The 24,878-nt window shown below is 46.6% G+C and overlaps 1 protein-coding gene across 1 annotated transcript; it reads right to left on the bottom strand.

The window, feature by feature from the left end:
* Positions 1–243: 243 nt before the first annotated feature.
* Positions 244–17,352, bottom strand: Commd9 (COMM domain containing 9). Its single transcript, XM_042275800.2, has 6 exons — positions 17,276–17,352; positions 7,489–7,614; positions 5,543–5,682; positions 3,213–3,247; positions 2,185–2,288; positions 244–1,012 (listed from the first exon to the last, which is right to left on the bottom strand). The coding sequence occupies exons 1-6, from the start codon at positions 17,324–17,326 to the stop codon at positions 872–874; spliced, it is 597 nt and encodes a 198-aa protein (XP_042131734.2). The 5' UTR covers positions 17,327–17,352; the 3' UTR covers positions 244–871.
* Between the last annotated feature and the right edge of the window lie 7,526 nt (positions 17,353–24,878).

The raw sequence follows: 24,878 nt of genomic DNA, 5'->3' as shown, positions 1-24,878 counted from the left end.
AGCTGTTCTCACGTGGCCAAACTCTGAGGCGTGCCTCTCCTGTTAACCCTGTTTCTTTTCTGTTTTGCTTTGTTTTACGTGACGGACAACGGCAGGAGAGTGGTGAGGTTCATTAACCGGGCACTGGCTCCCACCACACAGTTGTGAGCTTAGCTTGGAGTTAAGAAGCTAAGGTCATTTGTCCAGATGAGAGGTAGCAAGGGCTGAAGACATCAACTCAAGTAAAAAGAATCAGGACCAGAATCATAAAACTGTTATTTATTTCCAACTTTTTCCACTTTCTCGCCCAGGAGCAGTGGCAAATAGCAGGTTTCAGTTTTCTGAGCTGGCACTGCGGCCCAGCAGGGCTCACAGCTCAGGGGAGGCGCTGAGGGTCTCGCTGTGGTGCTGCATGCACTCTGGTGTGTCTGCCGGCCTCTCGGACGGACGGACGGACGGACGGACGGACGGGCGAGCAGGCGCTGCTGGCCTCACCCGATTCCCTCCATGTATCCCAGGTCTGGAAAGGAACTCAGCTCTGAGCTAGAGCTGGAGGGCAGCTCATTAGGCAAGCTCCACAGTTTGGGCCGAGTTTCCCACAGCAGCACGCACAGGCAGCCGATAGAAAGAGCATGTTCCCTCACACAGCCACGGCAGGAAGTCAGCTCCACACCGGGCCTTCTCAGAGGTGGAGGCTTCTGCTCATCACCAGGAAGAGAAACAAACTGAGCACGAGGAAGAATGGTATGGGTTCGGCCGCTCCCTTCCCCCACTGTGCCTTCCGAAGAGCAACAGCCCCTCCACGCCGCCATCTGCCCCGGCAGCCCGTGTGCTGAGAGCCGGCAGCCCGTGTGCTGAGAGCCGCACCGTCCCAGGTCGGGAGCTGGTTGGCCTATTTGTTGGCTACAGCGGAAAGCTGGTCCCGGATTCGGCCCAGACCATCTAACATGGTATCCAGCGTTTCTTTGCTCAGTTCCATGGTCACAGCCGAGATGGAGGGTTTGTCTCCACACAGACTAGGGTCTTCTTGGATCTGCAAGAAGAACATGGTCCCGAAAGTCAAAGGTGCCTGTCTTTCTTTCTCCCTGAAAGGGAGCCCTACTCAGTTCTGCTGGCTCCTGAAGAGAAGGTCGCTATTGAGTGCGCAGAGAATGCCAGCCAGCCTTCCACTTTAGCAGCTGGCAATGAAGGAGATGCTCTAAAGGCCTGGCTCACTTTCCTTTTCCACACTATGGGTGAGTGAAGGCTCACTTACCTCTGAAACTGGGTCTTAGCACTCAAGTGAGAAAACCCTACCCGTCTATACCGCACTTTAACAACAGGCTCCCTGGACACAGAAAAGTTCCAGATATACTTTTGATATTAAAGGAGGACATGAAATGTTTACTATATGTTTGGGGTAGGGGTTGGTTTTTTGAGACAGGGTTTCACTGTGTAGCCCTGGCTGTCCTGGAACTCTGTACATCAGGCTGGCCTTAGACTCACAGAGATCCTCCTGCCTCTGCCTCCCGAGTGAGTGCTGGGATTAAAGGCTTGAGCCACCACTGCCAGCTTCTCCCACAGCCGGCCCCAAATGTTACTATACTTTGAAAGGGACCTGCTAAAGACAATTCCTCATCTTCTACAGATGTTGAATTTCTGGGGGGTCTGGTAAAGTGGAATTACACTCTTCTAACTTCAAGTACACAAACCCTACAAAATGGGTATGTGCCTTTGCAGGGTCCCAGAAAAGAACACTAAGATGGAGATAATGAGACAGGGCATGTGAACAGGAAAGTGAAATACTGACCGATCAACCGCCAACAGAAGCTCGGGCTGTACTGCAACAGTGCCGGCCCAATTCTATTGGACAGGAAGCTGGTGAGAGGCTACCTGACAGATCCAGAGGGCTGGCTGACATCTACATGCATAGCCCTGCTGTTAAAGCCAGACACCTTCAGACATCAGCACATCACTGAAGAAACACAATGCCCTGCACCTGTCATTCTGAAACCCCCGCTTTTAGCTTTTACTATTTCATTATGACCACTAAGTCCACATGGTCCTGCAACAGTAATCTGTGAACAAGCATCTCGTGTGTGTAGGGGGGGGAGTGGTAATTTTTTTTTTTTTACTTTGACTTCTGGTGTTTAGATGGTTGTGGGTGCAGGAGGCCAACTCACTATCACTCCTCTTTCCTTCTGAGGAGCTTGACAGTGGGCATACCTTCATCTGGAGCAGGCAGGTGGGGACGGCCATGCGGCTGATGCTGTCTGAGGAGGTTTTGATGTCCACTCTCCAGTCCAGGTCCAGCAGGCGCGGCAGAGAGACTGGAGGGGACAGTTTTGGTCAGGGCTTATACAACCTGTCTCTCCTGAGCTTTGATTCAATGACAGGGGGCTGTAGGCCTGCGGCCACCTGTCCTTAGCACTGACTCCCAGTGGGTGCATCTGCAACACCCACACCCACACTCTAGATGTCGGAGGGAATGACAAGTGAGTGACACACAGCAGAGAGGTGGCCATGGCCTGAGTCACAGAGAGAGGGCAGCTTCAGTGACCGTGCTAGAGACTTGGTTTATAGATGAAATGGCCTTCGTTGAATGCGAGCCCCACACTTGCTGACCCCCTCCTCTAGAAGCCTGGACTGCAGGGGACTGGGAGGGCTGGGTGAGTCAGCGCAGACAGCTCCAGCTGGGTCTGACTGAACCCAAGTGCAAGGGTGTCACTCAGCAGCGCGCTCTTCCTAACCTCCAGGAGTAATTTCAGTGACTGAGCTTCCCTTTTTGCAACTCACAATACACACACAATTCTGTTTACATTCATTGTACAGGGGGCTGTGTTCCATGAGGTCACTGTCACGTGCATCTATGTTGAGCACATCACACCCTGTACCCACTTCCTTCCTTCTCCTCCTTCCTATTAGCTTGCTTTGCTCCCCTCTCGATTTTTTTTGTCTTAACTGACACATACTTTAAGTACTTCGCTTTCTGCTTAGGAATTTCTATATGTTTTAGCAACTTGCTTCCATCATCATCATCATCATCATCTTCAAGAGGGAAATTTAAAAGGCACATCACAGAGTGTGGTTTGGGGTTAGAATAGTTCTCTTTGGTCTGTGGTCCCCTGTACAAGTTCCTGGTGGGGACGACTCAGAGCTGGCACTGAGGAGCAGGGGCGCGGGGGGGGGGGGGGGGGGGGTGTCAGGGGAGGGCAGGGGAAGGCGGTGGGGGTGGGGTGGGGTTCTGTACTCACTCTGGTTTGCTTGGGCTTCAGATCTCCAAGTCGATCTGTTTGAAGGGAGAGATGAGGAAGAAACAGTGGAAAGCCTTCTGATAATGAGGGACCCGGCTTGTGGCCGCTCACCCAGAAAGGGCTTCAAAAACCCCTCCTACCGAAGGCAGCTTGTCATTGTTTTGCAAAGCTCAGTGAGGGCAAGGCCCAAGCGCTGAGAGTTTTCATAGCTCAGAACACAAAAAAACATAAACACAAAAACACAAAAGGCCGAAGGTAAACACACTTGCAGCCCTAACAGAGGACCTGAGTTCAATCTGTGGGACCCATCTGGAGGAAGAGAGGACTAAGTCCTGCAAGCCGCCCTCTGACCCCTGCAAGCTGCCCTCTGACCCCATGGCACCGTGGCATGCCCCACAGCCCTCCACATAAATACCTGTAATAAGACAGTATAGAATGTTTACTGTGTCGCACACAGTCTTATTGTGCCACTGGTCACAAAGACAAACAGAAGAGGTCAATCCACTCTCCCCTCCCTGAGCAACTGCTACGAGAGCTGCACCTTACACAAAACACCCCCCACACGCCTCACAATGCTAGAGCAAGCGGCCCCAGAGTGAGGTGCCAGGCAGACAGAACAGAAAGTGGTCACACGTGAGAGTTCTAACTCGGCAACAAAGCCCTGGGAAACAGCCATTACCAATTACCGCTGCTAGACTCCTTAAAGCTTTCGGCTAAACAACAATCATTTCTATTTAAGATTTGTGTTGAAAAGCATCTTCCCAGCTTAGAAAATACAGACAATTCGTAAGAGAAATTAAAAATGACCAATAAACACGGGAAAAAGACAACCAGCATCTCTAATTTCAAAAACTTAGAAGCTAAAATGAGGTTCCATTTCCCATTCACAGAACTGGGGAAAGAAAAGTAAGGAGAAATTGTCTCGGTGCTGGGAGGCCAGGCTTTGGGGTGCATGCCTCTAATCCCAGCAGCACAAACAACCGACTCCGCATGCAAGGCTAACCTGGGCTACACAAGGAAACCTAGTCTCAAAAAAAGGGGTGGGGTTGGAACAATGTTTTTGGTAGCCAGCTTGACAATATAAGGCAAAGCCCAGTATGTCCCGCTATGTGCAAGGCTTTTAAGTCAGTAAGTGAAAAACTGAATACATAACGAAGTTTCTATTGCAAATAGTCTTTGGGAGAAACTGCCAATACCTTAAATGGCTAACCTTAAAGAATTGTTAAAAATTATACCAAATTCCTCCATGTGCTAGAATATATTTTGCATTTAACTATTAAAAATGACCCTAAGGGTAAACATTTACAGAAGTGTCATCAATATTAATACTGTTTGCTAAAAATAAGCAAGCTATAAAATGGCAAAATCCTGTTCGTTAAAAATCAAACCATAAGATCAGCTTCTCTATATATACACTAAAAGAAACTGTTGCTCAAATCTTAGATGGTCTTCTAATAAAAAAAATCAGAGCCAGATATTCGGGTGAAAGCTGAAAGACCAGAAAAGCAGAGCAAGCCACAGCCAACCTCACCTCACCAACTCCTCAGCTGATCCTGTTTCCTCAGACTGAAAGCCTCTGAGTCCTCACCTGAAAGGGTCTCAGCTGAACTGCCTTAGTTCCTGTTTCCTCAGGCCTTATATACCTTTCTCCGCCCTGCTGTCACTTCCTGGGATTAAAGGCGTGTGTGTGCTTCCCAGTGCTGGGATTAAAGGTGTCTGCCACCACTGCCTGGCTCTGTTTCTAGTGTGGCCTTGAACTCACAGAGATCCAGATGGATCTCTGCCTCCAAAGTGATAGGATTAAGGGTGTGTGCCACCACTGTCTGGCCTCTCTGTCTAATCTAGTGGCCGGCTCTGTCCTCTGATCCTCAGGCAAGCTTTGTTAGGGTACACAATTTATCACCACGAGAAACAGCAGCCAGGGTCTCACCTTCAAGCTAGGAGTGGTAGCACAAGCCTATAAGCCCAGCACTTGGGAGGTGGATGTAGAAGGAACACAAGTTCAATGTCATCCTTGGCCACAAAGGAAGTTCAAGGCCGGCCTAAGCTACATTAGCCCCTTCCTCAAATAACAAAAATAAGTAAACAAATAAATGGCTTTCCATAAGAAATGGATGAAGTTAACCTCTGGGTGTGGGGTTACAAGCATCTTATTTTCTTCAGTCATTTATCTGCATGCATTTTCACCCACACTTGTACATTATATCTAGGCTTTGTGTCTATAATAGTATATATAATATACTAATGGTAATGACAAGAACATGAATAGTACAAGAACAGTGATAACAAGAAACATGCAAGTTAGAAGGGACTCTCAGGAACACACTTACATGTGCTCCAGGACGATTTTCGTCAGCAGGTTTTTGAGGTTTTGGTGGAAGTTTTCCGGAAAGAGAGCCAGAATCGCTTCTGCAGAGGACAGGTCACGGAATGCCACCAGCCTGGTGAAGCAGTGCAGAGCCCGGAGCAGCTGCAGGAGAAAGAGAGCACCCCGTAGCTGCAGGGCGGAGGCAGGAGGGTACAGGCACACACAGAGGGGCAGGGGTGCAGCTCAATACACTCGCCCGTGGGCACGGCACCACAGCCACATGCGTGGGTTATCTCAAGTGTGGGGCCTCTGCAGGAGATGCTGACACCCCAGCTGCCTTTGCTAGTTCCCTGGCCCTTCTAGAAGACAGGTGCAGCTACCTGACCTAGGAAGCCATCAGCTTGTCAGAAACTTGTTAGCTGTGGGCAGAGGGAAAATATATCTTTTTGCCTTCTGTGGAAGAATCTGACCTTCACTTAACTTTGTGATGCTGTTTCCCTGGTAACCTGAGAGAAGTGCAAAGCCAGCTGAGTTACTAGGCAACCCTGCATTGGCCCAGTGCCTCTGGACTAAGAGGGCTGTGTAAACACTAGGCCATACTTCCATGAGTGAGGCTGCACCCTTTTTGCAAGAATCGGAGCCTGTGCTTATTGGGTTGTTAGAGAAGACATCGATTCCCCTGGAGTGGAAGGCACCATAGGTCCTTACCCTTAGCTGTCACCTGAAAGATCAAAGCAAAACAGCTCCTGGCCAGTGGGTGACCCCCTCTGTGAAAGAGGAGTCTTGGACCCTGCCTTGCTATGTGTTCCCACTTACACCCTTGTAGACACTGCCTAGCAAACGCAGGGCTTCTGCCCAGCGGCCCAGCGCTCTATCCCGAGGCTGCCCTCCCCGCAAATGTCCTTGAAGAGCTGTAGCCGACTGTAGCTTGGAGCTCACTTAGGAATATAATGATGCTTAGCTGAACCCAAGAAAGCTCTCTGGAGGTGACTGTTTCTCTGCTTTGTGGCTCTCTCTGATACCATGGGGGTTGTCTGACTATAAATGACTATAACCCAGAAGCAAAGAGAATCGAAGCTTCCAGCAGTGACAGTGGGAGCTAATATCACAGCAGTGACCACTTCGTCAACGTGCTTTGTGATGGGCTTGTCTCCATCCATCTTCTCCTGACTCCTACCTCTCTTTTCCTAGAATCACCCAGCTGTACCCAAGTCCTTGCTTCAGCATTTATTTTAAGGGCATCCAAACTAAGTCTACAGTCTTTCTTCTGCTTTTTACTTTCCTCTGGTTGATTTCCACGAATAAAGCTCTAGATTAAAGGCAAGTGACAACAGCAGGGCCATTTGGACGGAGACAGTCCTGTCAAGCACATCTGCCCCGGATGGAAACACGGCCACTGCTGTGTAACTTAGCACGAGTCACTCTGGCTTCCTCTTAGCTGCCTGACGGAAATCACATGACCTGAGCAGAAGGTGTCTCGGGGTGGAGAGACAAGAAGGGGGTGTGGGGAACACAGCATCCCTGAGGGAGCCTGATTGAGCCCAGCAGTGGGTACTCTCTAGTGCCACTCAGGCCTCGGTGCCCAGCTCAAAGATCTCTCTGCAAGGTCTGCCCACAGCCGCTCAGCTGACAGTTAGTTCATCAGCATCCGCAAGTCACATGCTGAGCACGAAAATCACAAAAGGTCGGTTTTTTTTTATCCATACTGCCTAGGTAATAAGCCTGAAATGAAAATGGCCAGGAACTCTGGTTATTTATCATAAGGGGGCTTATGTGTCATAAGGAAAGGCTCAAAGACAGAATCCTTTGAATTCATTAATATTTTTACAAAACTGCGAAGGCTCGCTACAGTGTCAACGAATGTGTCAAAGAGAAAATGTCTTTGGGCATGCAGCTGACTGGGAAGTCAAGAAAGAGGCGACAGGTGATAAGGACTGGCGGGTGACGGTCACTTCTCACCACACTTACTTGCTCGGCCTCCTCCGGGGTCACAGACAAGCTGGAACATGTGCTATCCAAGAGTTTCGGTGAGTCAAGGGCTGAGCTGGAAAAGCTTTCTTGGCACAGCTGTCGGACAACGTCTTTCGAGGAGGCCTGGGAGTTAATTTACAGATGGAAAGTCCACCAAGTTAGACTCTGCAAACGTTTGTGTTGGTTCTTTTATGATTCTTTTGAGTGTGTCTAAACACTGAAGATCAGAGGACACGTCTGTTTCTGGGGAAGCAGACTGGACACCCCTTTCCCTATTCTTCCTGCTGAGACCCAACACCCCTGGGCACTCAGGGAAAACAAACATAACTCTGGATGGAGGAGAAGGCAGACCTGCTAGGATGTGGCCCAGGGAAAGCCACAGTACTGGGGTTCTTGGTTTCCCTTTGCCTGACCCCAGACCTTACCCTAGAGGGGCAGCCTCCTAAGACAGAAAATGTTGAGACAGTAACTACTCTACTTCAGCCCCAACGACAGTCACATAAAGAACTGTGAACACACATCACCCGGGCTGGCAATGGCTGAGAGGAAGCCTCGCCATGAGCAGCAAGCCCTGTGAGGCTACAGCAAGGAATCCCAGCATCTGTTAGGTTGGACTGTGATGGCTATTCTTAGTTGTCAACTTGACTATATCTGGAATGCACTACAATCCAGAAATGGAGGGCACACTTGTGATCTGGATCTTGAGGCAGGAAGGCACACCTTTAATCTAGGCCACACCTTCTGCTGGGAATCTATATAAGGACCATGGAAGAAGGAGGGATTGCTCGTTCTTCTGCTTGCCAAAGCCTTGCCAGCACATCCATTCCCTCACTGGCATTGGAGCCTACTTCTCCAGGATTCCAGCATATGCAGAAGACCAGCTGAGACACCCAGCCTCGTGGGACTGAGCACCTACTGGATTCTTGGACTTTCCATTCACAGCTAGCCATTATTGGACTGTAGCCTGTAAGTCATTCCAATAAATTCCATTTATATCTCGAGGAGAGAGAGAGAGAGAGAGAGAGAGAGAGAGAGAGAGAGAGACTGATTCTAAAGTTCTGTGACTCTACAGGTGGTATCCAGGACAGATAAGAGGGGATCTTGGATCTTCATTCCCACTGGCCTGTAACAAGCCACACTACCCTGTGGGGAATCTGGACTTCTACTTCCAGGTAGGATTAATGAGGTTTCTCTTGCTGTAGTAAGATAGTGACCAAAACCAACTTGGGGAGGAAAGGGTTAATTTGGGCTTACAGGTTCCAGTCCACAATCAGGGGAAAGCCAAGGCAAGAATCTGGAGGAAGGAACTTTAACCAAAGGCCATGGAGGAGCAGTGCTTACTTGTTCCTCATGGCTTGCTTCGTCTGCTTGGCCATGGAGGAGCAGCTTCCCAGCCTGTTCCCCATGGCTTGCTCAGTCTGCTTTCTCGAGACCACCCGCCCAGGGCCAGCACCACTCTCAGTGGCCTGGGTACTCCCACATCAATTATTGATCAAGGGAATGCCCTTGTCTATAGGCCAGTCTGACAGAGGCATGATCTCCATTGGAATCCCCTCTTTCTAGATGACTCTATCTAGAGTGTGCTTGTGTCAAGTTGACAAAAGATGCCCCTTTTCTTTGTCTTAGCAGTGTCGGGGAAAGCCAGCTAAAGCAAGATTTAAATACCACGCACAGTCTCAGAACATTACAGGAACATGTCCAGGCTCTAATAAACATCACCCGTGTGACCAGAAACCAGGAGGCTTTCAAGATGGATGAAAAGGTGGAGGGAACAGATGTCACAGGAAGCTGAGGAAATAAGATCAGAAGTTGCATGTCAACTTGGGCTACATGATGGGACAGTCTCAGAAGACGTTAAAATGATCTGACCAAGATTTTGAAGCAGCTATGATTGCAATATTCCATTAATTAAAAACATGCCTGAAACAAAAAGACTGGCAAAACAAAACAAAACAAAACCAGAAGGCAACAATAATATAATGCAAACAAAATGAAAAATACCAGAGACACAACCCAAACAAACACTCAGAGGACAAACCCAGCTCAGTAACATGGAAGGGACAGTGAAGAATTGATAGATGGAGGACAGCCCATTATATGAAATTACCCAGCATGAACAGAGGAAGAATGGACTGAAACTAATCAACGAGGCCTTGGTGGTCTGCAGGGCTCCACAAAAGATCTAACAAGTGTACCAATTAAGTCATGCAAGGAGATAAAGAGGAAAGGGAAAATAGATGATAGACAGATTGATAGATAGATAGATAGATGATAGATAAGAGATAGATGATAGATAACAGATAAATGATTGATAGATAGATAGATGGATAGATAATAGATGATATAGATAGATAACATTTAGGAAATAATAGAACATATTAAACTTTCCAAATTTAATCAGACTTAATGGTAAATGTTTCAAGAAACCAAGTAAACCCTAAAGAGCATAATTTAAAAATCTCACACCAAGGCACACCAGACATTAAACTTAAAAAAATGCAACACACAAAAAACTTGTAAGCAGTGTAAGAAACACCCAGAATGTCAACAGCTTTCATGTCAGAAAGGCAAGAGAGACTATTTCTCAGGTATGGAACGTACTGTTGCCCTGGAACCCTCTGCTAGCGAAACTTCCTTCAGGAATGAAAGAAAACTAAGATAATCTGTCAGGAGCTCTGGCATGAAGACTGTTCTTCAACAGAGAAGGAATGAGTGAAGTGTGTGTGGGGGGGGCCACTGTGACCTGACTGAAACTATCTTGGGTCATCACTGCCATACTGCCCCTCAGACAGCCTGGCCTCTTCCTTGCATGCTGGGGATACACAGAACCATGAGAGCGGTATGTGAGCTCTACAAGCTGATCCTGGCACCATCAGCATCAACAATGTGCAGGACACTTTTCTTTAGTTTTCTGCCACCTTCTGACCATAGCAGTCAGTGCTTTTATAGATTTTTCTAGAACACGAAGATAGAAAAGAACAAGCAAAGATGTAAAAAAAAAAAATTACATTTTCTAAATTATATTGGAAGGCTAAGCAAAAATTATACCATTGTTTGGTGAAGCTTCAAATGTAATGCAGAAGAAATATTTAACACAAATGTGTTATAATTAGACTTCATCCAAGCTGATAAAATGATGACACCAACAGACTATGATAAACTATATATACACAGTGTGACTAGAAGGCTCTATTAAAAGTGCATTTTAGAACCCCAGATAATGTAGAATTCTGTGTGTAAATGTACATGCATACATGGTGCATGTGTGTGCATGCATGAGTATGTGTGCACATGCGTGAATGTGTGTGTGTGTGTGTGTGTGTGTGTGTACCAGAGAGGGGATGTCCACTGTCCTGCTTCATCACTCTCCTCTTATTCTCTTGAGACTAGGGAGCTAGGCCAGCAACCTGAACATCCCAGAGACCCTCTTGTCCTGATCTCTACAATGAACTTGGAGCTAGGCCAGCAGCCTGAACATCCCAGAGACCCTCTTGTCCCTGATCTCTACAGTGCTGGGATCATAGTAAGTGGCTGTGTGGCCATGCACAGCTTTTTGAGTGCTGGGGATTCAGACTCTGGTCCTCATTCATGCACAGCAGGCACTGTTATCCATTCATCCACCTTCCCAGCCCCTAAAGTAGAATTCTTTTTAAAACGTTCAAATAACCCATGGGAAAGTGGAGAAATGTAAAAAAGAAAAATAAACTAAAGAATGAGCAGAAAACCAGCAAGAGTAGTGAAGCCCTAGCATGGTGGTATTTGTATTAATTCTAAGTGACCTAATATTCTAACTGAAATAGAAAAATGGACAGAGTGGATGAAAAATATTAAATGCTGCATACAAGGATCTGGCAACATTTAATAATCTGCCAGTGGATGGGCAGGCTAAGAGTGGACGGATGAATAGAGAATGCCATTCAAACATCAATCAATGGAAAGCAGGGATGGCCACATTGGTAACAGGTAAAGCACACTTCACAAAGAGAAAACTATCAGGACAGTCTTATAAAAGGCTGTAAGATGTTGTCCACTAAGAAGACACCAGAATGTGTACGCAACCAACAAGAGGACTGCAGACCACGAAGCAGTAACTGACAGACGTGTAAGGAGAACGGGTGACTTCCCAAAGGGAACAGGCACAGTGACACCCCTCCTTCAGCAACTGACAACCAGTCAGCTATGAAACAGGAGGAGGAATTAAGCAGCACCATCCATCACTCTAATTGACATCCGGGGGACACTCCCCAATAAGAGGACAGGGGAAGTGGGTGAAACAAAGAGCTGGCGGGAACAACAAGCCAGACATCAAAAGGATAAGGGAAGCTACACACAGACCTGACGGCTTCCACAAATGGACCAATTACTCAAAACCCCATCACAACGCCCCGCATGTGAAACAGATACACAATCGCTGTCACTACTCAGGAAATTGAATCCACAGCATTAACTCAAAAGAGAAATCTCTAGACATATACATCTTCACTGGAGAATTCTAACAAACACGTCAAGATTAAAAATTCTATAAATCTCTCTTAGAAAACAGAGGGACAGTTTTCAATGCATTTTATTGGTGAAATTACTTTAATATTCAAACCAGATAGACAGTTCAAAAAAGGGAGAAGGAGAAAGAAAGGAATAAAGACAATTACAGATCCTCATCCCCTCATAAAAACTGACGCAGAAATTCTTAGCAAAATATTAACATATAGAAATGAACAATATATTGTCTTTAACCCAAAAGAGGGGTTAGCTAATCTCCATAGGCAGGAAGAAGCTGCAGTGGATGCTTTTGGAGCGCTCTGTCAGCATCTGCACACAGACCAAAGGCGTTGGCAAGTCCCTGAGCTTGAGCCAGTGAAGGTTTTGCCAATTCCCATGAGTTTGAGGCACTGGAGTCCTTGTCAATAATACACATTCTCTCAGGACTTCATCTGCTCCTTACATCTTCATCAGGGCTTCTATGAGCCCCATAAACATACGAGTCGTCAGTGTCTGTCCTTGGCTGTTTACTCTCACTCTTCTGAGAAAAACCCCGAGAGCTCCAGAGAAAGGAAAGACAAGGAACTGAAGGCTATGCAGACTACATAGAAGACTTAAAAGTCTCTGCTGATAAACATCATCTTCTATGTGGATACACAAAATCACCAAAACCTAGTATAAGTGAACTCAACAAGTTTGGACATACAAAATCAACACACAAAAGCCAGCTTTATTTCTACACAGACATTCTTTGACTTAGCATGGGATTACATCAGCCTTGTCTTTAAAATACCCTAATTAGAATATACATACAGTACACCTTAACTACGGAACATAGTGGTTTGGCGATGGTATGCTGGATGGAAGTGTTCTTGTTTCCACTGAGGTGCTGAGGAACTGCCACCTGTCATTTCAAGTATCTCTCCCAGATGCTGCAAGCCAGGAGATGATCTAAATCCAAGGTATGGTTTGACCCAGTGCTATTACTTCCACACTGTTGTAAGGTCAGCATTCAAACACTGAATCATCTTAACTCGGAATAATAGACAGATGTTTCTCAGTGAAAATGTCACCTTTCAAAATACAAAGCAAAGGTTACTGTGATGATGAGCAAGGACCGTGCTCCAGCTTTAGTGCCCTGGCTTTGGCCTTAACTATTAACTATGTATCAATATTTTCACAGGACTATTGGGTATCTTCTCCCATCTACAATTCTGAGAAGAGCATTCTAGTATGTTCTGGCTCCTCAACTCCCCACTTCCCCTTCTTCCACCCTCTCCTTTTCCTCTCTCCCCTCCCTCTTTTCTTTCTTGAGAGTGTATCTTCTGCTCATTCTGGTTGTAGCCCAGTACTCCAGGAAGACTGTCTTGGTTTGCTTTCCATTGTTGTGATAAAACATGGGCCAAAAGCTTGGGAGAAAGGGTTTTTTCATCTTACAACTCTCAGGTCAGGTCATACTCTATCACTGAGAGAAGTCATGTCAAGTTATATGCACATAATTATTAAAAAGCGTCCTTTGCAATTGGTCAAAGAATGAGTCCTAGAACTTCTGTGCTGCAACTACACATTGAGACAAAAGAGCTCAGAAAAGGTGAAATAAATATGGAGACATATCAAGTTTATGTACTGGGAGATTCAACATTTTAAGGAGGGCAAATTCCTCCTAATTGGTTAAAAACAATTCCTATCAAAATCTAAGCAAGTTCATTTTAGATATAGCAAACATTTAAAAATATATGCTGAAATGTTACCTGTTTTTTATTATCTACAGTGGCTTCCCCTTAAGCAACAGCTTCCACCACAAGGGCTGCAGCCTGTGGGGATTCTGTTCCCTCAGGCACCGACTCTTTCAAAGTTACTAAGGGAAACTTTATCTAAATCTAAAGAACTTACAATTCAAGGTCTGAGGTAGAATTCTGCTCCCTCAGAGAGGCTGAATAGCAGGTAGCTAATCTTCTCCCTTTGCTGGTGGCTTCCAAAATACCCAGTGTCCTTCTCTCAGTCCCCACTTAAAAAAACATTGCTACACTTGGTTCTTCCTTACCAGTTCCTGTCAGCTACTTGCTGGCACAGCCTCCTGCTCACAGGTTAATTTTATTTAATCAAACACATCTTTGAATTGTTAACAAAAGCAGTAGGGAAAAATGCAACACACTTTTAAAATATTCCCCAACATTAAATGGCAATGGAGTTAGAGCAGCTAAAGCAACGTGTGCAAGTGTGTGTGTGTGTGTGTGTGTGTGTGTGTGTGTGTGTGTGTGTGCGCGCGCGCGCGCGTTTGCCTGGGAATGTGTTGGGAGATGCATGTGCACAGGCATGTGCATGAATGTAGAGGTAGAGACAATCTCACTGTGGCTCCTCAGGCGCCATCCACCTTGCTTCTTGAAACAGGTTCTACCATCGGTCTGGACCAGCCAAACAGCCCAGACTGCCCAGCCTTCCCCAGCTGTACCTCCCCAGTACTGGGATTGCAAGTGCACACCATCACGTCGGCTTTTTCACGTGGGGTCTCGCTATTACACTCACATCCCCATGCTTGCCTAACACATGATTGACTGATTGAGCCATCTCCCCAGCCAAAGCAATTTTGAGAAAAAAAGAATAAAGTAGGAAGAACTGGTCTGATTTCAAGATTTATTATACAGTTAGAGCGATCAAGCCTGGGCATATTCAGAGGGAAGAGCTCATAGATCAAGGAAACAGAGAACCCTGAAACAAACCTACACAGATATGCCCAAAGGATTCTTGAATTGCAAAAGTAATTCAGCATAGGAAAATTTGTCTTTTTAACAAACGGTACTGAAACAATATGACATTAAGAAAGCACACTCAACCTAAGTATCACACATTTTACACAAAATTGGCCCAGTATGGATCACAGAGTGAAATGTAAAAGACAGATACAGGGCTGGGGAGGCGGCTTAGTGGGTAAAGCAGTTGCTACACAGCCTGATGACCTAATTGGGATCCCCAAAACACACACAAAAGCTGAAGCACGACACATGCCTGCAATCCCAGGTCTCCTGTCAGACAATGATAGGCAGAGGAATTCCCAGAAGCTCCTGGGCAGTGAGGCTGGTGTATGCTGCAGTAACTGACGAGAAAGATCCTGTCTCCAAGAAGACTGAAGACAAGGACTGACACCCAAGGCTGTCCTCTGACCACACACACACACACACACACACACACACACACACACACACACACTGAGACCCAAGACACATTTATCAGAACGATTCAGATAGGATATAGAGATAACCCCAAATGATGATGCTGGTACAGGTGTAATGTAAAGTAGTACAGGCACACTGGAAAAGTATAGAGATGTCTTTAAACCATGCAACTTCCAGATGACCTAGCAACTTTATCTGTAATATTGAATGCTGGAAATACTCTACATGTCTTTCAATAGACCAATGAGCTGACAAAGAGAAAACAGTACAGAATACTCCTAAGCAGTAAAGGGAGGCAACTGTTGACACACATGATTCATATGATTCTCTAGAGGAGTGGTTCTCCACCTTCCTAATGCCGTGACCCTTTAATACAGTTCTTCGTGCTGCGGTGACCCCCCCAACCATAAAATTATTTCATCGCTGCTTCATTACTGTAATTTTGCCGCTGTTCTAAACCATAATGTAAACGTATGATATGCAGGATATCTGATGTGTGACCCTGCTCTAGAGAATTAGTCTGAGTGAGGAAAGCCAATCCACAAGCATCATCTACAGTGAGATGTAAAAAAGTTCTTGAAATGAAAAACAATGACAGAAGAACACAGAAGTGTAAAGGAGGTTTGGAAGCCAACTGCAAGTGAGCATGGCCGTAAGACACCAACACAGGGCTCTGACACTGATAGAAATGCCTTGTAGTTTAGTCAAAGTCATTTACATTGACTGTATCAATGTAAATACCCCAATTGTGATATTGTTCTGTGGATTCTCAGGAAGTCACCATTAGGGGACACTTGACAAAATGTAAATGGCATCTCTCTGCACATTTCTTACAACTACGTGACTCTATAGTTAACTTACAATAAATTTTAATTAAAAAAATAGAAATAGCAAGAAAATGAACGAGCTACTGCTGCACAATCACGCCTGAGAGCCAGATGTGAAAATGAATATGCTGACGTGTTCCATTTTTGTAAAGTTCACATATGAGCAATATTAAATTAACTGTGTCAGAAGCAATGCACTACTGGGAAGTAAGGAGCAATGAAGGACTTCTGGGGGTACTGCTGTCTCAGTTTGTGACCTAGTGTCGGCTACAAGTATGTAGTCAGTAAGTGACGCCCTCATGATTTCTGCATTTTCAATATCTACATCATGTACTTTTTTTTTTTTTTAAGTTTACCAAGGGAAACGAAATGTCCCAAGCGAAGCAGGCATGGAGAAGGAATGATTCAAGTCAACCACAATGAAGGTTAAAGGCTGGGCATGAGAACTCTAGGTTTCTAGTCACAACTGTTACACTAATGTACTTCTTCAGCACATACTAGGTGCCAGGTGTTGTACTGCTTGTTGGAATACACTTGAGAACAACAAACCCTCCAGGAGTGGACCGAGCAAATGCTTACAGCGGAGGTGTATGCTTACTGTGGAGGTGTATACTAGAGAGGGCTGATAATGATACTGTCGTGAGTATCATTACTGGCCTTCAACTAGAGAAGAGAGAAGAAAGGAAAACAAAAAGAAAGCCATGTTCCTCAGAAAAGACTATAAACAGATGCGCCATGTCGGCTAGTGATAAATTCTAGGAAGGAAGGCAAACCTACCCTTCCACAGAGTAATTCAAACTTTACCAGGTCTCCAGGAGAATGTCCCTTTCAACCTTAAAACCTTACCAAAGACGATCAGGAAAGTGTCTCAGCCCTCACACAGGCCAAAACTGGACCTCAGTGGGACAAAACGCACTCAACCCGGGGCTGGGCCGATGAGAGGGGCAGAATTTCTCTGACAGAGCGAGCAGAGACCTGGATGAAATGGGGGAACTGATTGCCACCCCAGTGCTCCAGTCCGGAAAACCACTCGTAGTCACTAATTCTTGGGTGCATTCACATCGATTATCTATTTTTTAACTTCCACCGTAATATCAGGGAGTGATTAATTTTGTTGCTCCAGTTTAAAAGCTCAGAAAGGCTGAGCAACTTTCTCAGGGTCACACAGAGAAGTACTGGCGGGGGGCGGGAGGGGGCGGAGCGGGAGTGCTCCAAGCCAGGGCCTGTTTATTCCCAATTCTTGCTCTGCACAAAGTCCCAGAGACTAAGGCAGCCGCCGCACGCGTCCCCACCCCTGCAAGATACCTTCAGCAGGCTCTGGAGGGCCGCGAAATGCTCCACTGTCAGGGCCGCCATCTTTCTGGAGTCACGTGACAATAGGAGCAAGCGGGGCGTGCCACATGACACCTCGTGGGACATGCTGGGAGTTGTAGTTCTTTACTGTGGCAGGCGGGGATGGCGTAAGCGTACTAGAGTGTGCAGAAGACCCGGAAGTCTCACTCCAGGATGGCTAAACTCAAGGACCAAGAGGGCCGAGATGCTGGGAAAACTCGGGTGTAGGATGGTTTCCAGGGAGCAACTGTCTGGACTTTCTAATTCAGGGAAATTGGTGTTGCCTTTGCCCTTCTGAGTAGGCTGGCTGATTTGGGGAATACATCTGCAGGCTTGGCAGGCACCTTGGCAATACAGACACCCAGAAATGATCAGCCTACCCTCCATCTGGATTTAAACGAAGCAGTGCCTATTTGAATTCTTGGAATTCACACACACACATGCATGCATGCACACCTGCCATATACTCTGGGGAGAAAAAAAACGCAGTGCTCTTAGGCACATAGTTTCTTTTCTGTTTATGGAGAAGTAAGGGCTTGGCACTATAACTAGCCTTATCCAGAGAGCGAGGCCAAGTCATTTAGGGTTCTTAGTAACTTTCCTGTTTGAAGAACAGGCGATGGGAAAGGGGTCAGAAAGCAGGAAGGCATATGGAAGTATTACCTATCTCAGAGGTGCTTGTCTCGGCCCTGCTCTCCCTGGACTCTTTCCCTAGCGAGGGTCTCTTGCTCTGGGAACCCATTGTTGAGGCTCATGCAGCAAGGAACTGAGGCCTGCAAACGCCTCCTTCCTTGGAGGCAGAACCTCGGGCCTCTAGAGAGTCTTAAAGCAACAGTAGCCAGGCCAACAGCTAACTGCAACCTTGTTATCGGTTGAAATCTACCTGACAGGCTCACGCCATGACCACTTGGTCCCCAGCTTGGGGGGCTGTTTTGAATGTTGTGGAACCTTCAGGAACTGGGACCTGGCTAGCAAATGTCCCCTATTGGCAGGCCAAAATGAGCCTTCCTCCTCTGAGTTGCTCCTGCCCAGTATTGTGTCATAGTGACATGACAGGGACCAATTCAAACTAGGAATAACCAACCGAGTTCCACCTCTAGCTGTTACTGCAGGTGAACAAATGCCAGCCTTGCCGGGACCCACAGTAACCTCCTCCTGAGTCACAGATGAAGAAGCATGGGGCTGTGGTCCCAAATTCACCCTCTGGGACTGAAACTAGAATATTCTTCCCACGGCCACACATCTTTGGCACAAACAAGATGTCCCCAGGTTTCTGTTAGGGGCTGTTCTGGTTTCCTGTGCCTGCCTGGACCTCCTGAGGTTGTCATCTGTGTCCTGCTGGCTGGGAGGCAGAACCACTCAGCTGAGCCATTCCAGGGTTTCTGGCCTTGAAATATTGTGTAAGATTTTTAAGGGCAGCCTTCCCATATCCTGATTCAAAGTGGCTGCAGGCTGTGAGCCTCCAGCCCAAGGCACTAACCACTGCTTGCCAGCTACTAGGGAAGGCTCACATCCCAGCGGAGCAAAGATGGAGGCCAAAACAGCCACCTCCACTGCCATGTGTGGAGCTCTCTTTGCTGGGTACTGCATCTACTTCAACTGCAAGATGGGGTGTGACTCCAATGTCAAGAACTGACTTCCAGAACTAAGAAACAAAAACCTGTGAAGGAGGGAGCTAGGCTTTCCCTATTACCTGACTTTAAAGATGCTATTTTTAACTTGAATAAACACAACTAGGTGAAGAGTTACCAGGGAAAGATGAATGTGCCAAGGGCGTGGAGCACCTGAGGCATGCCACGGCAGTGTGTGGGCAGCCTCAGCAGCTGCTGCAAGGGTCATAGCTGTCGCCGCCGCCGCCGCCGCCATCAGTCTTCCAGATGCCACTAACCAAACTTCTAACCATTAGTGAGCAAATAGTAAGTGCTCAGTGCTTGGCTGGAGATGATGTGGAGTGTGCCAGATATCAACACAATAAAATGTCAATTAAAATGCTTCCAAAAATTCTAAACTTGGAAGCTGAGCAGCTGTATGGGAATAAGGGCAGACAAGCTTGTTATAGACTGTCCTGCACTGAAGTCTACCAAACTGAATGTTTACTGTGAATAGATTCACTTCTCTGTTTTATTTATTTATTTCCTGTGGAAAGTGCATCTTGACAGAGCTCTTTAAATGATAGATTCACTGTAAGTTATCAGACTATCGAGGGTTTCATTTATTTCTTAGGACATGCAATTACGATGTAAATGCAGTAGAACACGTCTCTTCTGGTTTCATCTCTGTTGCTGCTACAATTATGCTGACAGAAAGCAACAGACAGGAAGAAAGGGTTTGACTTATAGTTCCAAGTATCCGCCCATCGTTGAAGCAGGGGCTCGAGATCATGGTCACACCGCACGCACCAGGAGCCGAGAGAAAAACAAATGCACCTATGTTGTTTGCTTGCTGCTCACACCCAGCTACCCTTCATCTTCCTCATGCATTTCAGTGCCCAGCCCATGAAACGGTGCTTCCCACATTCAGAGTACGTCTTCCATCTCAACTAACAACCAAGAGAACCTCCCAGAAATCTGCACACAGGCTAACCCAGGCTAACCCAAGTGAGGGAATTCCTCTATTGAGACTCCCTTCTCAGATGGTTTATTGGCTGCAGCATGTTGACATTTGAAAACTAACCACAATTACTTAGGTTAAAAACTCCCACTGACTAGTTTCAAAAGATTTGGGGGTACCGAAGTGTGGAAGTTAGCCACAGAATGCTGTAAGTCAGAATATTGGCTAGAGCTTGTTTGTGTTTGTGAAAACTAAGCACTGGAGATCATAAAACGATTACTACAGCTTTTTTTGACTCTAACATCTTGGGCCATTGAAAGCTGGAGAGGGAAGAGGAGAGAGACACTGGGGTTTTAGCATGTATTGAAAGTGCCGGAAAGCAATAGATCATTCTTGGGGCAGTGTCCCCTGGTTCCCATTATAGAAACGACAGACTGAAGGTGTCTGTGTCTTGTCCATGTCCTAAATGGCCCAGTTGCTAAGATTAGTTGAGTTCAGAGCACACCATGGCCTCATCTTTCATCCACTGTCCCCAGGAGTGACATAGAAGCAGCTGGGGACACAGCAGCATTGTCCCTGGATTTGCACACAGGCCCCCTTTGTTTCTCTCGTACACATTCAAGGCTGTGACAATAGCCCCGAATAGCACTGTATCCTCCTTTCTCCAATGTCGCACTTGTTTATCGGTTCTGAGATTGGCGAAACAATGATTTCCTGCCAGGAGGGGGCACTTTTTCATATTCTGTTTCCCTTTCCATCAGTCTTCAGGGTCAGTGAGTGGTGAGTGAGGACCAGAGAGATCTGGACCGCCAAAAAGGTCACCATCTCAGGAGACTGGCAGGACAGGATACCTCGCCTCTCCTGTGCAAGGTAGGAACCACCCTGGAAGAAGGAACCTGGAGAGAGGCTAAGAGCCTAGGGCGGGGCCAACACAGGCAATGGTTGAGTGCTTAGTCCAAGGATGGGACTCTGGGTTGGACACATCCTATTTACTGGAGAGACACCTCTGGCTTACACACAGAGAAAAGCAACTGTAGGCAAGTTTGACAGCCTCCCAGCAGGGAAGCAGAGCCGGGTCTGCTGTATCCATGGGTTTCACATCTGAGAATGTAACCAATGTTGGGCTAAAAATTATCATTTAAATTTCATCTGTCCTGAGCAGGCACAGACGGTTTCCCTTGCTTTTGTTTTTCTTGCCCATGCACAGAACAATAGTTACAGAACCTTTGTGTTGTTCTAGATAGTGGGAGCAATCCAGTGATGACTTAAAATAGGTGGGAAGGTATGCATAGTTTTTCAAAAAAGGCTATATCACATTTAAAATAAGGGCCTTGTGCATTCTCAGATTCTTGGTGTCTCCAGAGGTCCTGAATCCAATCCTCTGCTGATAATAAGAGGCAGCTATGCCTTTTAAAAACATTTTTAAAGATTTATTCATTTCATTTTATGTGCAAGGGTGCTTTGCCTTGTTATATGGCATGTTCTACCCAATGGCAACATTCTCTCCAAATTGAAATATATGCCCCAAAAAGGGGGTGGGAGAGAGACTCCCAAGTCTCACGTGGTAAACAGGAGGTTACAGTGTCTGGAAGAATGGAAGCTTGGAAGAGTCTTGAGGCTCCCTATCAACAGTATAAAAGGGAGTAAACAAACAAACAAACAAACAAAGGAGTAAACAGCTGATGCCTCTGAGACCTTTGAGTGACCAGAATCTTCAGGGGCATGTAGGTTTATTGAAGTAACCGTTTCTAAATAGCAGTTGTTACTATTAAGCTCTTATGCTATGCACCGTATATATATATAGAAATCACTCTATTATCTCACAGTGTTAATAGTGAGATAACACCAAACACTTACCCGGTAGTGTTTCCCATTCTTGCATAACTCAAACCCAGGAAGTTTGGTTTAAGAATCTGTTCTCCACCAGGAAGTCCTCATGCTGCCAATAAACTGAGAACATCACTTTGAGAGGTCATGCAGGGTAATGCTAAGTCTGTGTACTGACTTTGCCCTGGTTGGATATTGCTTTAAAGAGTTTTGCATTTATTTCCTCATCTATTCTAGATGATAACTTAGTCAAGTAGATGCTTTATTACCCCCAATAGACAAGGAAATAGAGGCACAGACAAGCGAAATCTTTCACCTAGGGTCACATGACCTTTAAATGAGGGAGCCAGATTTGAACTCAGTTCTCATTGGAGCATTATGTGAATTTGAGGCTCGCTCAGCTTCCCTCCTGGTCGGGAGTCAGTGTCCCTCAATGAACCTGTGTGTTTAGAGGGTGGCATTTACTCCTTGGCTTTATAGAATTTCTGTACCGGAACTGTCAGCTGGAGGAATGAGCAGATAGGAAATGACTGGACTGGGGCCATCAGCTTTGTCTGGCATGGAGGAAGGTGAGCTTCTCCAGTGGTGACAGAGAGGCAAGAGTATTGACTGCTCAGTGATCGATGCCTCTGGCTTGGCTGTAGATGGACTGAAGAGCTGTATACATGAGATAATAAGTTTTCTTATATAGTAAACACACAGGACTTGGGGAGTATATTCAGGAAGCCAGCTGTATTTCTGCCCATCACTCTATCTAACTATTCTCTGTAGGGCCCCACTCTTGTCCTAGGATATGAGTTAAGGGAAATCTGTAATTTTCCTGGATGACTTTCAGGAACCAAAAATTTCTTAGTTACTTAATAGTTTTAACATCGTGTCAATGAAAAAAACTGATAAGCTCAGTCCTGGTGGGGAGGATGCCAGACTTCCAACACCATCTGGGGAGGAAACCTCCCCACCACCTCTGATAGAGTCAATGCTATGCTTTTATCTGATTCCTGGGAGGTCAGCCGGGGGGTGGGGGGGGACCGGAAAAGCCATTAAAGTTTCCGTGTGGTTCCTGTTGTGGTGTGTTAGTTAACTTTCTGTTGCTTGGACAAAATACCTGAACAAATCAACTTTTAAGGAGCAAAGTTTCATTTTGGCTTATACTTCAGTGGGGTTCCTCGTGGCTCATACTTCAGTGGGGTTCCTCGTGGCTTATACTTCAGTGGGGTTCCTCGTGGCTCATACTTCAGTGGGGTTCCTCGTGGCTCATACTTCAGTGGGGTTCCTCGTGGCTCATACTTCAGTGGGGTTCCTTGTGGCTCATACTTCAGTGGGGTTCCTCGTGGCTCATACTTCAGTGGGGTTCCTCGTGGCTTATACTTCAGTGGGGTTCCTCGTGGCTCATACTTCAGTGGGGTTCCTCGTGGCTCATACTTCAGTGGGGTTCCTCATGGCTCATACTTCAGTGGGGTTCCTCGTGGCTTATACTTCAGTGGGGTTCCTCGTGGCATAGTCACACGGTGGAAGAAAGCTGTTCATGTCCCAGCAGCTGGAAAGCAAAGAGGAGAGATGTTTTAGATGGGGTTCTCTAGAGGAAAGTAACCAAGTGTGTGTGTGTGTGTGTGTGTGTGTGTGTGTGTGTGTGTGTGTGTGTACGTACAGAATATATATCAGAGTATTTTAAGTCAGCTTGAAAATAGTCACAACAGTCAAACCACACCTGAGTCACTGAGAACCCAGTAGTGACTAGGTCCTGGGTGTATAAACTGACAACATGACCACTCCATGGCATGGTTGAGGGGAAGATTTTTATTGTAGACACGAGGGAGAGAACAGCCAGAGGCATCTGGAAGGATCTAGAGCAGGGAGAGAAAGTCGTAAACTGAAGACGGCCCGGAGAGAAGCAGGAGCAGAACAGAGAGGGAGAGTTCAGGAGATCTGAGGGAGGAGGGGACAGAGAGGAGGAGGAGGAGGGAGAGGAGGAGGGGGAGGAGGAGGAGGAGGAGACACACACACACACACACACACACACACACACACACACAGAGGGGGGGGCTGAGCAAGGAAGACAAAAACAGCCACAGGCAGAAGAGAGAGCGCGCACAGCTGAAATAGCAGGGTTATAAGGAGAACGAGTAGCTGGGGAGGAAAAGCCCAGGAGGGGGGAAATTTACAGTATGGGAGAGGAGGTGAGAAGAGCTTGGGTGCTAGCATGGACTCTGAAATGGGTAACAGTTACTTGGGGTACTCAGGGAGCCTGGAGTCCAGTGTGTGCTTTGGTGTGCTATTAGGCATCACAGATAGCCTTTGTCCCTCTGCCAGTGATAGGGAAATGGCTCCTTTGGTAGAGGGGAACCAGCTTCACAAGCTCCCGAGGAGTGCTGGCTTTTGTCTAACCACCAGAATTTAGGGGAAATGGAGTTTCCTTTGGATCTAACACTTGAGGCTGGCACCTCCATGGTTGGAGTAGTCCTACAATGGCTGTCTGTCTCAGGAAAGCAACAACTGGTAGTTTCTTAGTCCATAAGGTGAGTGCTTCAGTAGTTCTTATGTCGTGCTGGAAGTCCAGAAGTTTCTCTGGTCCCTATGGCACAAAGAAAGCTTGGAAATGCTGGTTCTGCTGTTGGTGAAGACATCAGCAGCAGCCACAACAACAACAGCACAGATCAACTTGAGGCTTGGGGAAGGCCAACCTGGCAAACAGCAAGACAGTCTTCCCTCTGAAATACCTTTTCATCTGGGCTGCTACCACAACCAGCGTGTGTCTTCCCAGCTCAATCAAGGCCATCAGGACAGTTCTTTAGGTGAGGCTCCCTCCTCGGGTGGTTCTAATGTGTGGCAAGTTGACATTAAAACCAACCATTATAAGAGAGGGAGAAGCTAAGCTCCAGACATCCCATCAAGGACCTGATCCCAGTGACCTTTCCTTGAGAGGCCCAAGGTCCCAAAGCTTCCACCCCAATACTGCCTCAGGCTGGTGACTAAGCCTTTAGTATATGGCCTTTAGAGGACACCTAAGATCTAGATGGTGACACCAGCTGGACCCTAGGCTTATCTTTTAGCATGACCTGTGGGCATTTCAGACAGTGTACTTCTTTGTAAACTTTGAGGATCTCTGAACTCCCCAGGAAGTGGCTGCCTAAGTCTCCCTCCTAAAGCATCAGAGACAGGGCTGCCATAGACATACCACAGACGTGGGGATTAAACAACT

Source organism: Peromyscus maniculatus, chromosome 4 (assembly GCF_049852395.1).
Source record: "Peromyscus maniculatus bairdii isolate BWxNUB_F1_BW_parent chromosome 4, HU_Pman_BW_mat_3.1, whole genome shotgun sequence".
NCBI lineage: Eukaryota > Metazoa > Chordata > Mammalia > Rodentia > Cricetidae > Peromyscus > Peromyscus maniculatus.
The sequence above is the reverse complement of the archived record's forward strand: the minus strand, read 5'-3'. Positions and strand labels throughout refer to the sequence as shown.